The sequence below is a fragment of the Acipenser ruthenus genome, chromosome 8, assembly GCF_902713425.1.
Source record: "Acipenser ruthenus chromosome 8, fAciRut3.2 maternal haplotype, whole genome shotgun sequence".
Classification (NCBI taxonomy): domain Eukaryota; kingdom Metazoa; phylum Chordata; class Actinopteri; order Acipenseriformes; family Acipenseridae; genus Acipenser; species Acipenser ruthenus.
The window spans coordinates 3,122,205-3,139,636 of record NC_081196.1 but is presented as its reverse complement, the minus strand read 5'-3'; the positions used below and the strand labels follow the sequence as shown (position 1 = coordinate 3,139,636).

Genomic DNA, 17,432 nt, shown 5'->3' with positions numbered 1-17,432 from the left:
TGACTAATCAGGAGAGACTCTGTATATGTGGTTTAGACGGTTGTTAAATAAATATATTTTCGGTGCACTAACTGGCCATGTCTGTTCAATGTGAACAGCAAAGCATTGTCGGGCTATGCTGTGGGATTGATCACCTCGGGATTGAAATTATTTTAACAAAACTTTTTCAGAAAACAGTTTTCCTTGTGTAAGATGCTTAATAACCAATGAAGGGATGGAAATAAGACTCCCATTGCATAGCAGTGTCCTCCATTCAAAGTTTTAAAATGAGCCGGATTATCCACAGTGCACAGGTAACAAGCTCAGACATGTCTTAGTAAGTTCATAGTAAAACCAGGAATGGACCAAACTGCTATGCAATGGGAGTCTTATTTCCAACCATGCACTGGACAACTAAACGAGGTCGTACCCACCTTTGTTCTTCTTTTTATTCTTCTGGTGCAGCGACGACTGTTGAAATGTCTGAAAAACAACAACAACATCATGAAATAGAAACTCAAACCATTCCTCTACAAACAGTATTGACAGACCCCAGCAAGGCTGGTCCTCTGTGCACCCCACGATGTGTTACAGTCTGCTGGGGCCTCAGCACTTTCTGATCCTCTGTGCACCCCATGATGTGTCACAGTCTGCTGGGGCCTTAGTGCTTTCTGATCCTCTGTGCACCCCATGATGTGTTACAGTCTGCTGGGGCCTTAGTGCTTTCTGATCCTCTGTCCACCCCATGATGTGTCACAGTTTGCTGGGGCCTTAATGCTTTCTGATCCTCTGTGCACCCCATGATGTGTCACAGTCTGCTGGGGCCTTAGTGCTTTCTGATCCTCTGTGCACACCATGATGTGTCACAGTCTGCTGGGGCCTTAGTGCTTTCTTGATTTGAGAATCAGGGTTGGGTTCAATTGCATTTTTAATTCCTTTTTAAAATCAATTCCCCCAATTCAAATTCCCTTTTAATCAATTTAAATTCATTTTACAACATAGGCTTTATTGAGCAAACATATATACACAACCTGTCAACCACACATGCCATTCTGTAATGTCGTAAAATGCATTGGAACAGATTAAAAGGGAATGGGAATTGGAATTTGGAAATGGGAATTCATTTTAAAAAGGAATTGGAAATGGAATTGAAAAAAGGAATTGACCCCGACCCTGGACTCAATAAACTGCATCACTTTAAATGAAGGTCGCCAGTGAACGACATGTTCACTTTGTCCCGTAAGTGTTCATTCATACTGTAGCTGGTTATAGCACTCATGCCTCATACAAAAAACAAACAAAAATAATCCTTTTACAACTGCTAATTATTCTTGAATATTCAGCCAATAAGATGTCGAACACATGTTTAAAACTATCCCGCTTGCTGCAGTTTCAGAGTCCAGTTCTTCACTTTACGTTGGCAAGTATAAAAACACAAGTCGCGCCCTTTGTAAATATCACAGATTGCATCGCTAGTAGGTGTTGATTATTTCTCTCTCTCTCTTCTGTAGGGTGGATCTCCATGCTCAGAACTGTCCCATCTGCTTGCCTGATGGAGGGCCTACAGCATGCGATTCACACACACGACCAGATGGAGCTCTGGTGAGGGCTTACCATCCCTACCTGCCAAGATCTACATCATATGCGGCACAGTGATTACAGAAAACAGGCATGGAAACAAGACTCCTATTGCAGAGCACTTTCACCCATTCTAGAATTCAATATGTGCTTGATTAGCCACAGTGTATAGCGAACAAGCTCAGGTGTGTCTCCAGGAGAGGATCAAACTGCTAAATGGGTTTCTCATTTCCAATCACTGGGAAAAGATGATGGAATGGAATGAACTGCACAGGCATTGATTTAAAAGGCTCAACACCTTTGGGACCAGCTCTGGCTGCAGATTCACCCCTATAATGTCTCAGACAGTGGTTGAAGAGTGGAATTATCAGACAACAAAACTTTCATAGAGGAGTGGTAATCATTTCCTTATCTATTACTGCTAGCTAACAACCTTAAAAAAAAAATGCTATGGATTCCAAGTTGAAATTGCTGCTCTTGGTTACCTAATCACTTCAGGGCCACATGGTCTGTTAGCAGGAGTGAAAGTGACCAACAGCACAGGAAGTGTTTGGATACCAGGAAGCAACAGCAGCAGCTTTTATTCTATATGGCTGTATTTCAAAAAAAATGCAGATATGCAAAGAATCAAACAAGAAGTGGTAGTGATAATGTTGCTAGTGCTATTAAGAAGCAAGCTAAGGGTTTGAAATCCTTGTTATCACTCCTTTATGATTATGCCATGAAGATGCAATGCCAGTTACCTCTCATCAGGAGCTGGCCAGTGTCCTTTAGGTGCATCACATCCTGTTTGGGTGAGAGGAGGTATAGTGGACTTGTCTCCTGAAACCTGCCTGCTTGCGATGTACAGTTTACACAGCCTGATGGGATTATTATTATTAAATTAATCCAGACTGTAGTGTTCAATTTCAGTAGTGTTCACCTGAAAGACTGCAATTAATCCCACCGGTCACACTGAAATACTTTCTCCTAATGACAGCACAGCACCAGAAGAACAGCAAACCCAACCCCTTCCAAAACGTAAAAGGAAACCCTTATTAAAAAAAAGACTCCCAGTTGCCATGGAGATTTGCTCCCAGGATCTCCCTTTTATGAGAATGAAAGATCACAAAGAGGCCTCATTATGCAGTGACAATCGAACTCTGATGAACACGACACCCACAGAGTCGGTATGTGGCTGCTGACTCTTACTGTATTACAGTACATTCAACAGACTGGCAGTACAACAGGATTACCATTAATGAGGCCTTTTGGATATGCCGAGGAGGAGAGCACAGCATTACATAATCATCATTTACTGACTGCTGCTAATCTTTGGTTACATCCTTCTTTGTCTAAAGGGAAGCCATGTTCACAAGCCTCTAAAATCAAAAGATGGCATTTGCCAAATATTTCATCACTAATTCAACAAGACACTGTAGCTCCAAACAGGGCACTGAACTAGTTTAGAATGTGAAATCCTCTGTTTGCAGAATATATCTGCTACCTTTGCTTTTTCATTTTTAATGACATATGAAAGTCCGAATTTTCAAGAAGAAAAATATTAAGTGCCCATTTTAAAACTTCAATAGCTTTTATACAGTGACAGAGGCATGTGAAATGCAGAACTGCATACCTGAGCTCACCACCCTGCACTGGGAAAGATACAACACAACGGAAAAGATACCCTAACTGAGAGAGCACACACTCCCATTTTCAAGACGCCATTGCTGCCCGATGTCTTGAGTTATTGAGGATTCATTGAGTAAATGACAGCGTCCTCCCCTCCACGGGCACGCCACATGTAGGATTAAGAGTTTGCTCTCTGCTCGGCTGTGAATCTCACTGTCATTGGGAGATATTCAAATCCCATTCATTGGACAATGGACTTCAACAAGAGAGAGTATCGAATCCCATTCATTGGACAACGGACTTCAACAGGAAAAGTACTGTTCCCTTAGGCTCCCATCTTAACACTTTTCAGTCCTGAATTATTTCTGTCGAGCTGCAGAATGTGAAATTAATTAAAAATGGAACTCCTTTTTCAGCAACGGTGGTTTGATTTCATATGCACAAGAAATCTAAACGACACAAGCAATGGGGTGTTCTAGTAAATTTGCCCGTTGCTGTATATATTGCAGACGTGTTGTCCTTTTGCAACATCCTCTGCAGCGTTGCTGTAGGATTAGTAATATAAAACACACACACCTCTAGACCTAAACTGAAAACATAAATAAAACTGCCGTCTCTCCACTGTTCTAAATTAGGTCAGGCACCGTGCCTCGGGCAATAAGAAAATGCATCACATCAAAAAAAAAGAATTACACTGGTTAACACAGAACCGAGCAGAGGCGGAACGCTGCTCATGAGAATGATGTCGTTCTCAATGGCAAATCTCATTTCAAAGTTTTTGCCTGTGGTACACAAGAGCTGAAGTGTCTTAGAACTGTACTTTAAAATAAAATAATATAAATAAAAATAAGACAACAAGTTTGCAAAAAAACGCATTCCAGGAGGTTTGTGTTGTTTAATTGCACGCCCTGCGGATATCGTTCTCTTTAACTGTTCTGTTTGCTTTCAGCTACGCATAAGGATTTTAATCTACCACTATTAAAGAATACAAAGCGTGTAACTGCAAATGAATTAAGTAGAAACAGTATTTTAGCTCAGTGTATTTTGCTTATCTATTCATACACCTTTCCAGCATTTTTCTTGATCAAAACAACATCTTTGTTTCTTTTTAATTTACCAAACATGTTATTCAAAACTAACACACTCCAAATATATTTTCAAAAGGTCAAAAGTGCACACTTTCCTTTGTTCATTAATTCGGATATATTTTTTTCACGTTCCTTTACTACTTCAAAACGAACACTGCAAAATCTCTGCTTCCACAATTGCCCATTTAAGACCATCCTGGAGCACTGGAACTCTACAGAAAAGTACAACAGAGTTCAACAAATGCTATAAGGGCAGGGGAGGACAAAGCTGGCTGTTTCAGTACAGGGTTCTGCTTCAAACCAAGCTCTAAAGTTAAACCAAATAAACTTGTGTTTGTGTGCTCACGTCGTTAACCATTTCATATACCTATCAAACCCCGGGGTTGTGATCGTTCTACTCTGTTTGCAGGCGTTGACACATTACAATGGTTGCACCTCGGCTGAAGGAAGGTTTGATTGCTATGTGGCTGTTATGGTGTTAGTTATGGAACTAAAGGGACCCTTTTTGACAGCTGCACCCTGACGCTACTGCTTTATCAGTCAGTAAAGAGGTGAAAATTAACGTTTCTAAATACTTTAGAATAAAACAAGCATGACTACTGTATACATACAGTATTGGACTGTAATAAATCAATATCAGATGTCGATTTCTCCATTGCTTTACCATGGAATGCATGTCTGAATGGGAGCTGGCTTTCTGTTTTACTACACACCCCAACCCAATCCCACAATGCTAAACTGCTGAGATTGCAAAGAGGCTGATCCATCGTGGGTATTTACTCACCTATTACAATCACACTGACAATGACAAAGAACCTCCAGATCCAACAGGGCCCTCATGTCTGCAAATGGCTAGCTAAGTGAAACAGAAGTGCAATACACGATAATGAGGTCAAACAATGTGCATCCTTTGTAAGTAACAAGGCACAACAACGCTTACAGTGACTGACTGCATGACAGAACAAGACGGCAAGACTCCTGTAATGATGTTTTAGAATACAGTCGGCTCATGATTTATTTATGGAAGCAGCGATAGAGCTTTCAGTGCCGAGGTTCTTGGCTTGGGTAGAATGGCAGTCTGTCTAATGCTAATATTTAGTATGGCTAACTTTGGCTTCAATAACAGCTTGGCATCTCTTTGGCTTCAATAACAGCTTGGCATCTCTTTGGCTTCAATAACAGCTTGGCATCTCTGGCATTAATAACAGCTTGGCTTCTCTTTGGCTTGTGTCTGTGTACGTTCTCACAATCTCTGGTGCAATCTGACGTTGAATCCACACACTTTCTTTTGTACAGTTGGTACTTTTGTCAAGCATAGAGTCCAATAAACTACAGAAGCAAATGGGGTCCAATACATTTGCCCAACACTGTACAGCTATGGCCAAAGGTTTTGCAAGACCCTTTAGAATGAACTCATTTGCTTCATAAAGTCAAAAGAAACCTGCTTAACAATGCTACATTAACATATTGAATTACACACCGCTTTGTAGTTTTCCATATACTTTACGGAAAACTGACAATTGAAAAATGTGTCATTTGGAAATCTAACATGAAATACTGTACTACTATTTTGGCTTCTGGTAGACTTAATTTTGTAGTTTCTTTGATAATATGATGTAAAATAAAAGATCTAAAATCAATGTTCAGATATATATATAGATATATATATAGATATATTTTGAGAAAAAGGAAAACTTCTGTGTACCAAAATGATCAATAAGAAAAAAGAAAAAAAAAAGAGAAGGATATTTTAGGTACTTAAAAAAGTAGCATAATTGATTACAACTCAATTATCAGGACGTTTCGGATTACAAGTCCTTCATCGGCTGAATACACAAAAAAAATATATATATATATATATTTTTTTATTTAATGATGTCTCAATCCTAAAATTCTAGGTGATGCAAAACTTTTGGCCATCGCTGTACTTTTAAAATAATTGTAGCATATTCATATCATAAACATAATGCAACGTACCTGAGTTGTATCTCCAACTAGTAACAAGACCGCTTCACAAAAACTATGAAAATATACCAGAGCGCTGAGCACATGCTAGTGTCACAAGATTACCAGATGGTAGAGACAAGACCATTACAGCTTGTATTGTAATGAATGAGCCTTTATAGATGAAAGTGACAAATCAACTAGGGTGAGGCAGAAAAAGAAATCATTCAACGCTGCAGTCGTTTGCTTGAAAAACTATAAATTGACCAGCTGTCAAGCTGACAGCTATTAGCAGAAGCTGTCTTCGGACTTGCAGTACGTTTCATTGCAGGAGTCCACACAAACACAGCTCAATATGTGTCATGATGATCACACGAAACAGGTGAACATCATGGAGGTGCTAATTAGCCCCCAATTTAGCTCCATCTAAAGTAATTGATTCTTGATTGCCTTGTTTAAAGGGGGGGTCGGATTGCCTCCACATTAGTAAGGGGGGGGGAAGCAGAGAGCTCAGAATTACAGCCAAGGGCAAGAAAAGCAGTTGAACTAGGAAAGCTAGTTTACAAGTCAAGGTAACAGTCCTGGATTTCCAGTGTGACAGGGCAAGGTGTTCCCCTGGGGAATTATTAAGATGTTTTGGTGTTTCTTTGCTGTGGCTTGGCAGAGACAAGGCTTAGAATGAAATTAAAGGTTTATGAAGCGGCCATTGCTACACTTTCTAATAGATATGGCATTGTAATAATTTTGATTAAATCCAGCTCGGGTATAAAACTCCTTTATCCCTGCATGAAACTTGGTGCCTGGCTCCCTCCATTCCAGTCATGTGAGAAAGTGGCTGGAATGGGGGAAACTGAGGCCTCGATTGGTTGGGCAATTGGCCAGTCAATTAATCCATTTGGTCAATTAATCCACCTGCCAGACAGGTGAGGCTGTAGAAACAGCTTTTGTGGCGAGCTGTTTCAGCATTTGAAATAGTTGCTACTGCATATGCTGATAAAAGTGCTTGCTATCGTAAGGGCATCTGTTTGTATCTGTAACAGTGGAAGCTGTGCCTTTTAAAAGAGCCTAAAGGACACCACCTGTGTATTTAAAACCTTGCAGTAGTGTCCTTGTGACTTCTGTGTCTATCTGCCTGACCATTGACACCCTCTTCATAGTAAGCTTAATGATCTTTATTTCTAGAAAGCAGCTCTTAAATGTTAGTGGTATTTCAGCTGACAAGAGCTTCCCTGTGCTTCACCAGGCAGTCGCTATTTCCTATTATCCTGTGCTAGGGTGCCTGTGCTTTTGAATTTTTTTTTTTTCATTTTTGCTGTGGTGTGTTTCTCTTGATAGACATGTACTGATGTCACAAATCTTCAACGGCTGAAGTTTAAACAGGGTCAGTAACTTAACTGCTGTTAATTCAGATCTACCTGTCTAACACCTGACCAAAGAAACTGTATTGGTGCTCACTTAAAAAGAGCTTCATACATCTTCCTAACAGCTCGTGCTTGCTGATTAAATCATACACTCAGAGGTTTTCCTCCTGGGGTCAGGGAATCAATAGTAGCTGCACCAAGCTTTCCTTCATAGTCTACATACTGTATCAGAAAAGGCAGCTACACCTGGGAAATAAACAAGCAAGCAAGCACAACAAAACAAAAACACTGCATTTCATAGCATCCAGTTACTGATTCAGACATGCACTGAAAGAGAACAGCATTTCCATGCCAACGCTGCATTATATATGGGAATAGTGATGTCATGTGTGTATTGCTGTATATTATGTTGTATATAATGATTTTCATACAGTATATATAAATGGGATCAACTTGTAAGAGATGATACATCTCAATGTGGTTATTTTAGTGTGTGATATATATATACACACACATACAGTCTAACTTCATTATAAAGAACCCCCTGGGACCTGGAGAAATGTTCGTTATATCAGGTTGTTCACTATAATAGGGTTTGGCAACTTGCTGTATCCGAATAATGAAGAAACGCCCACATTTAATTTAACATCTTCATACAGTAGTTCTGAAAAATAAAAAGTACACTTACATGCTGAATACAGTAATTACGTGCTCTTTCTCTTGAAAAACATATCCAGTGTAGATTGCTTCATATTTTCCGTGCTGTTCTTAATGCACGCTGTTTCAATCTTGTCACCTCCTCACACCTGTTGCCATGGTTGCAGTTTGTGTGAAGATGGCAGCGGTTGCATACTTCACACATGATTCGCACTACAATAGGTTATCTATGAATCAGCCTTATCTTCGAATTAGCCTACCAAGGTCTTTGTTTTCACTGAGAGAATAACACATTCACACTGGAGAAAGCTCAGTGTCAGTCACTAGCGAGATTGTTTTATCCGGGTAGATTTTGTAAAAGTGATCGTTCTAATAGGGCTAATGTCCATTGCAAAAACGAGTTCTTGCTGCAGGATAGTTAAAAAAGGGGGTTCGTTATAGTGAAGTTGGACTGTGTGTGTGTGTATATATATATATATATATATATATATATATATATATATATATATATATATATATATATATATATATAAAATAAATAAAATCTAAATAGTAATACTCTCAATAACGTTTAGTGCTTAGTTATGGATAAAGTATTCACACCACTGGATAATTGTTAGTGAAACTATGAAGGCCCACTACCTGATTTTTTTTCTTTTTTTGCCATTTCTCAGGTGCTGTACACTCATTTACAGGTGATATGGGACCCAGTTACTTGCCAGGCAAGTTTATTTCTGGAGAATAGCAAAAACTGTTCCTCTCTTGCAAAGGGCTGTTAATTAGTCCTTAGCATACCCGTCCGATACCGTATTCAGTCTCAAGCTCCGACTGTGCTCGGCTCTGTAATTCTTCAGCTTGGTCAGCATTGCTGACCCTGCTCGTTGTTTTTCATCTCTGTACTGAGAAGATCTTTCAGGTCTATGGATTACTTTGAACCCCCAAATTCTGAGCCATAACAATATTAATAATTTTCTAATGCCTTTACATTCCTAGATCTCAAGATTATGGCGTATGAGCTAACCGTTGCTACCACACCCTTTCTCTATCCAGTTTGACCCAAACCATTACAAGCATTCCATTTTTCTATCTAACAGTTTGATATTCACAAAACTCTTGTTGGCATCTTGAAAAGGTCTATGAAAGCATCAGCTACTTTATCCCAACGATTTCTCTCTTTAAAAAAGATTTAAGCTAAAGCTTTATGAGTAGGGCCCAAAGAGAGCTGGAATGTATTCTCCGATTTCAAAGCCCTCGCTAACCTTTAACTGTCTTTAAATAAAGCCCCAGATAAACAGTACGATATCATCTGTTCTAATGAAGCAAGCTCCTTATTACCATATTTAATTTTAATTAAAGCTATGAATCTGTCGGCTTGCGTTCTAGTTGCCAGCAAACACAAAGATCGGCTTGTACGGTCTCTCCAGACCTGTGTGTGAACAACAGCTTGTCCAATGCAGCCAAAGAGAAAGAGGAGACAGATTGTGTGTGTGTGCGTCGATCTGATGCAACTTCATTTTGTTGTTAGTCAGAATTACAGAGAATATATGTATTACTTTATTACGAGAGAACTACCAACTGTTCCGTGGCAGAAGATGTGTGTATGCAAAAGAATACCTGTGATCCCGATTATTCAAGATGAAGCTCCACCCAAACTGGTGCTCAGTACTGTGGTGTAGAAACATGTGGGGGGGTGAAGGTGTGTCTGAGCTCTGGTTATACTCAAGGCAATCATGCTGCCATAACATCAAACATGTAAGGAAGAATTCAATGCGCTGCACCCAAGAACACATGGTACTGTAGAATCCTCCTTGTACATTCCTGATTGCAGTATAACAACACACAGTACACTGGTCTGTCTGTCTGAGCTGTTAGCAACCTATGAATCCCACTGTGAGAAACAGGTACCTGGTAACACAGGTGTTCACTTTGCAACCCACGCTCCCAACACAGTGCAAAATAAGAAGAAGAATCGTTTTAATCAGAAACACATTCTCACCAGCAGCCCTTGTCACTAACCATGGATGGCTGCTTCTCAGAGCAATTATGAGTGCCACTGTAAGAATGGACTGGCTCTGTCACTGCCGGGCTGTCATTCTAATTGCCCCCTGGAGTCAGAAGCATCACTGGATTCATGCCCGAAAGGAGCAAAATGACATTTCTGCAAAGGGCTTTGCTGAACAACTTTACGCCCCAGAATTAGATGCACACCTCAGTTTCAAAGACAGAGAGGTCTTGATGGCACGTACCGTCGCTTGAGACGATACAGAACAAGGAACACCTTTATTGTGCTTCCAATCTTCCTGCAAACAGCTGGCATGCACAGCATTTTATTTTCCCAGTACAGCGTGTTGGGGTGGGCTGTGGGGGTGATATTGAGTGTAAAGAGATGCAGTTGGGGGTCATTGCCACAGCTGGAAATGGAAGATAGACTTCTTTAGACAGATATAGGTTTTGAGATCAATCAGCTACTAGGAACTGGACGAGCACCGATGGACCGGCTGGCCTCCTCTCGTTCGTAACTTTTCTCACGTTCTAATAGATGCGCCTCTGTGACTGCCACAGCCACGGTTAGAGTGCTGGCTTGGGAAGTGGGCCCAGCCTCTGAATCTGAATCTCTTAACCCTGAGCCCCAGGGCTGTGCAAGATCCCTGACTTCAATGTACAACAGATATTTCAAAATATGGTGCGATGTACAGTCAAATGAAATTCCTCATTATACAGCAGACAACAGGCAAGCTTGGTCTGTCAATCTGATTGTGCTGCGTTCATCGCATGGCTCTTCGGACAGCCTCCTCCTCCATGCCTGAGCATCGTGTGTCTGTCTTTGCAACGAGGACTGCAGCTACTCTTCTGCTGTAACTACTCCAGGCTCCAGTGTTTAAAACAGGACTCTCTTTTTAATGCATCAACCAGAAAGCCTAGGTTTGAAAGCAATGCTTTATATGGCATTTCTTTTCTGTCAGAACCCTCCTCTTTCTGTCACCTAATTGGTCAAATGTTCTCCTGGGAGTCACTGATTGGTCCAAGAGCAGAACCTGGCTTTCTCATTGACCCTTGGACTGAAGACGGTAAATAAGGTTGAACCGCTACAATATTGAAGTTTCTATACGTGATGGCCTAACCTCCCCAGAGTTCCGAGCCATTCCATTCCGATCCAGTTTCTTTCTGTCTAATGCTACACTATAAATAGCTGCTGTACTGTCAAGATTTTTATAGAACAGTATGGGGCGTATTTTCAGAAGTCATTTACACATCCATTTTCAAATGAATACAAATGTATTTGTGGAGACATTTATAACAATACAAATGATAAAAGAAATTCACAAATATTTCACATATCACTATATAGGTATGGATAAAACATGTTCCATGCCTGAAGATGTCAGTGTGTATTCTGCTTTCTGTTGTTAATCTTTAAATTATTATTATTATTATTTATTTATTAGCAAACACCCTTACCCAGGGTGACTTAACACCCAATTTAAGTTAACCTGCTTTTGAAAACAATGTGATTTATTATATCTGCACACTAATACGGTTTCTGAAATATCTTTACTTTCCAAGGCAAACCTTATCTAAAGAGGTGAACCTTCTCTAATTGTTTTGTTTGCCAAGTTTCAATTTTGCTGATGAAGCCAATAAAAGAAGATGCAGAACAGTGTTTTTATATATATATATATATATATATATATATATATATATATATATATATATATATATATATATATATATATATATAATTATTTGTTTATTTAGCAGACGCCTTTATCCAAGGCGACTTACAGAGACTAGGGTGTGTGAACTATGCATCAGCTGCAGAGTCACTTACAATTACGTCTCACCCGAAAGACGGAGCACAAGGAGGTTAAGTGACTTGCTCAGGGTCGCACAATGAGTCAGTGGCGGAGGTGGGATTTGAACCGGGGACCTCCTGGTTATAAGTCCTTTTCTTTAACCACTGGACCACAGAGCCTCCTATATATATCACGATAACGATTGGAACAGCATAAAAAGTTTCATGGAATTATTTAATTAGCTAGAATAGCCCCACACCTTTTAATACTGTTCACGAACAGAACCCAAAAAATACAATGCATTTAGTGCAGTAAACTCTTCACAGACTAGAGCAGGTTGATTAGTTACAGCGGGTTTAAAAGGGACACAACCAGAATGAAATAGGTTAATACAGCAGCTAACCTTGCTTGGCACTTAAGTATCTGATGTATCGCACACTCTTAACAGCTACCTTTACTCATCAAAGCAACACTGTAAGGTTAAGTAGAGAACATTATAGCTTGCCATGCACCCATGTGAATGCAGAGGATGAGTCGTTAGCTGGCAAATGGGAAGAGCACGAAAATGTTTCGATAAAACTGGGTGTTCATTCGAATAAATTACATACGGAAAACTGCTGAGCTGAACTGTGGCAATAAAATCTGAGACTTCTGTACTGCATCTTGTGAGGGGAAAGTCACCTGTGAGAGAGCACTTTATAAACCTGAAGTAAAGTGGATATGACAAAAAACCTTGTAAACAGCTGATATTATTTCTATAAGCACTTTTTCTATTACGCAGACCCAAATTTTACAGAAGTTGTAAAGAACATTCTCTCCTGTTCATTTTCAGTCGCTAGTGTTTCTATCCTTTGCTTTTTTCCCCACACACTATGGTGTTCCATTTCCCCGAAGAAGCAAAGCGAACAGCAGGAGGGCTCTGTCACTAAGAGAAGGCTCACCAGCGCTATTAAAAAAGATTCATTATGCTTCCGACTCACACCGTGCGCTTCTCTTATTTTGTTTTTGTGAACATCGTGAAGACACTTGAGTCTCCAAGGGATTTACAGCATCCTGGAAAAAAAACAAACAAATACTTCTACTGAATGTACAGCGAAGGCCAAAAGTTTTGCATCACCTAGATTTTTATGATTGAGACAGTTTATATATATATATTTTAGATATTTTATTTAACATCATGTAATCAAAGAAACTACAAAATGAAGAGTCTACCGGAAGCTATTTGTAGTTATTTCATGTTAAATTAAAATGTCAGTATATGGAAAACTACAAAGCAGTATGCAATTCAATTATTCAGCAGGTTTCGTTCCACTTTATGAAGCAAAATTATCTAATTCTATCGGGTGATGCAAAACACTTTTGGTCATAGCAGTACAACACATTCCAGTTAAATTATTTTAGGTTACTTTACAAATCAGGGATTGCACAGCATGGCCCACTCCAGTCCATTCCCAAATCACTGTAGCACCAAAAAAACCACCAGCCAGGAGCTCAAACACGACAATAAAACCACCAGCCAGGAGCTCAAACACGACAATAAAACCACCAGCCAGGAGCTCAAACACGACAATAAAACCACCAGCCAGGAGCTCAAACACGACAATAAAACCACCAGCCAGGAGCTCAAACACGACAATAAAACCACCAGCCAGGAGCTCAAACACGACAATAAAACCACCAGCCAGGAGCTCAAACACGACAATAAAACCACCAGCCAGGAGCTCAAACACGACAATAAAACCACCAGCCAGGAGCTCAAACACGACAATAAAACCACCAGGCAGGAGCTCAAACACGACAATAAAACCACCAGGCAGGAGCTCAAACACGACAATAAAACCACCAGGCAGGAGCTCAAACACGACAATAAAACCACCAGGCAGGAGCTCAAACACGACAATAAAACCACCAGGCAGGAGCTCAAACACGACAATAAAACCACCAGGCAGGAGCTCAAACACGACAATAAAACCACCAGCCAGGCGCTCAAACACGACAATAAAACCACCAGCCAGGCGCTCAAACACGACAATAAAACCACCAGCGGGGAGCTCAAACACGACAATAAAACCACCAGCGGGGAGCTCAAACACGACAATAAAACCACCAGCGGGGAGCTCAAACACGACAATAAAACCACCAGCCGGGAGCTCAAACACGACAATAAAACCACCAGCCAGGAGCTCAAACACGACAATAAAACCACCAGCGGGGAGCTCAAACACGACAATAAAACCACCAGCGGGGAGCTCAAACACGACAATAAAACCACCAGCGGGGAGCTCAAACACGACAATAAAACCACCAGCGGGGAGCTCAAACACGACAATAAAACCACTAGCCGGGAGCTCAAACACGACAATAAAACCACCAGCCAGGAGCTCAAACACGACAATAAAACCACCAGCCAGGAGCTCAAACACGACAATAAAACCACCAGCCAGGAGCTCAAACACGACAATAAAACCACCAGCCAGGAGCTCAAACACGACAATAAAACCACCAGCCAGGAGCTCAAACACGGCAATAAAACCACCAGCCAGGAGCTCAAACACGACAATAAAACCACCAGCCAGGAGCTCAAACACGACAATAAAACCACCAGCGGGGAGCTCAAACACGACAATAAAACCACCAGCCAGGAGCTCAAACACGACAATAAAACCACCAGCCAGGAGCTCAAACACGACAATAAAACCACCAGCCAGGAGCTCAAAATGAAAATATGTACACTTTAAATGAATCATCGCCAACGCTTTATTTCCAGTGTCGTAAATAAGCATTTCATGAATATGCAATAAACAACTTGCTGAAGTTTAATAGACATGCCATGGATGTGTGTATCTGTCATTAGACTGTCATTGGAGCTCATATTTCATATGCATGTTGAGCAGGTTTTTGGCGACTTGGTAGTTTCCTGCTCCAGTAAAAAAAAAAAAAAAAAAGCATTACAAAAGACTGCTATGCAGCGTTACTGATATTATTCTGTAAGTATAGCTTCCAGTTTTCGGTTTTTATTTTCCATCCCTCTCCATCCCTTTAACCCTTACTTAGTAGTTCTCAAGCCTTAATTGAATACCAGATTGTTTAAATTAGCGACGCACTACTAGAAACTAATGCAGTGGAAATTAATAAGATGAATTCGGCGATCAGAGCCAGAACGAAATGCAGGTTCAAATACAATCAGGTGAGATCAATGCACCTCGTTTGTTAACTAAATCAAGATATGAGGGTAAAAAGAAACAGCTTCCTTTGGTAATTAGTGTTTGATTAAGAAAGCAAATCGGCTCAAAATATGTTTAAAAGGAAATCACATGATCAAAAATAAAACCAAAAAACTAGAAGCCCTATCTATAAGCTATCCACACTATCTAAATAATGTGCATTTAAACCACACGACTGCCATTCACAATCATGTATTCAGATTGTGATGATCGTGTGAATAGGGTATTAGTAGCTTTACACACCAGTCTTTGTACGTGATCTTTACTGGAGCAGGAAACTAGCAAGCCTCAAAACACATGCTCAACATTAAATTGTGGTTCCTCAAGGAATAGACTTTAATGCTGTAAAAAATTACATTTTATATATTATATATAGCAACAAATATGTATGCCAAGTTTAATTAAAATTCAAATTGGAAATTCTGAAGATAATTTATCCCTCCAATCAGAGGCCAAGAAGTACAGTTCTGTATCCTGAGACGGGCTCTAAATCTGTATAGAGATTGAAACTGTCTGCGCTCTCTATAATCCATCATGCACTCCTCAGATATATATATAATTTAAAAACACAGGACATGTAATTATTTCTGGCAGTTTGATATGCAAAATGATACTTTACTGCAGTTTTTGTGTGGCTCAAAGATAGCAAAGTATGTTTCTATTTTCAAGAACCTTATCCTAAGGTTACAGCCAAAACTGTCTCTCTTGCTTTCTTGTCCAAACCAAAAATTATACAGGAAAAAAAACCTGTTCTCCTCAATAACTTTTTCTTGGTAAAGTCCAGTGTATAGTGTTGCACTGCCAGGTGCCTCACCCCTCAAATACAGCAGGACCCTGAAGTCTTCACCTCGACCCAGTGAGCAGTTTAAACTCCTATTCCTCCACTGAAGAAATCACACATCCCTCCTTGAAGTGATTCCAAGGGTTATCAATTGTTCTTCATGATGATAGAAACTACCAGCGTCAAGGTTTGTGACTTACAATCCTTACACACGGTACTGTATTTAGATTTAAATTCCTCAACACAAGCCTAAATGGCTAAAACACAGTAATCCTTATAAACGTTACCATCATAAAAGCATAGCAAAGTGCAATAAAGCCTAGTAAAATGTAAATCCCACACCGGTATGATAAAGCACATTAAAAAAACATGGTCAGCTATGGTAAATGCATTGTATAACCATAGGAAACGCAGGGGAAAAACTACAAAAATGTCCATGTGTGTACTATTGTAAGGGATGTGTCTGCTCTAAAAAGCACATGTTCTAAGAAGTAGCCCTACAACAACTGGGCAGCAGTGTGGAGTAGTGGTTAGGGCTCTGGACTCTTGACCGGAGGGTCGTGGGTTCAATCCCAGGTGGGGGACACCGCTGCTGTACCCTTGAGCAAGGTCCTTTACCTAGATTGCTCCAGTAAAAACCCAACTGTATAAATGGTAATTTTATGTAAAAATAATGTGATATCTTGTAACAATTGCAAGTCGCCCTGGATAAGGGCGTCTGCTAAAAAAAACTGAAGCGGCATGTATAGTTTGTATACACTTAGATTCCAGCCTGGCCAATGTAGCATTGTTCAAGAGAAAACACACACACACACATCTCCACTGTAAGCCAGTCCAGGTGTCTCAGTTCCTCCAAGCAGGAGTCCAATAAGTTCAGCAGAGTCCAGACATGCGTTCCGCCACATAGCTGGTAGCGCTCCAGCAGTCCTGCAGTCTGTGCTAATGAAGCCACTGTGTGAACAGTCTCACCTTGCACACCTGTCCCAGATCTATTATTCATCATTTCGTTGACTCATGCCAGAATTAAAAGGGAGTGAAATCCAGCTCGCTGTGACCATCAACGAGCAGATCACAGAGAAGACAGCCATCTGTTACGAACATACTCTGTCTCAGCAGCTCCAGCAACCAGCCTTGCAAAATATAGAGCCTCTGAAAAGCAGGGGGCTTCCAAAGATGTGGGAGGCTGAACATCCCATGGCATGCAGTTGAAACGCAAGGCAGGCTTGACACGCACACAAACAACAAGAATGCAAGGACCCTGTGCTGGAAATGGACCAGGCATCTTCACACGTTTAGATTAAGGGGAAGCTGCACAGCAGGCTCAAGCAACAACAATGTTCATGTCGTTTATGTTTTTTAAACAGACTGGTCTGTCAGGCTAAAGGAAAGGAAAAGGAATGTTTAGCTGGACTACA

The 17,432-nt window shown here is 40.4% G+C and overlaps 1 protein-coding gene across 8 annotated transcripts in view; it reads right to left on the bottom strand.

The window, feature by feature from the left end:
* Positions 1-17,432, bottom strand: part of LOC117405124 (connector enhancer of kinase suppressor of ras 2) — a 129,355-nt gene that overhangs the window by 38,249 nt on the left and 73,674 nt on the right. For all 8 annotated transcript variants that reach the window (XM_059028073.1, XM_059028065.1, XM_059028067.1 and 5 more), the window contains one exon: positions 414-462. In XM_059028073.1, coding sequence (XP_058884056.1) covers positions 414-462 — 49 coding nt within the window. The remainder of the gene's footprint in view (positions 1-413; positions 463-17,432) is intronic.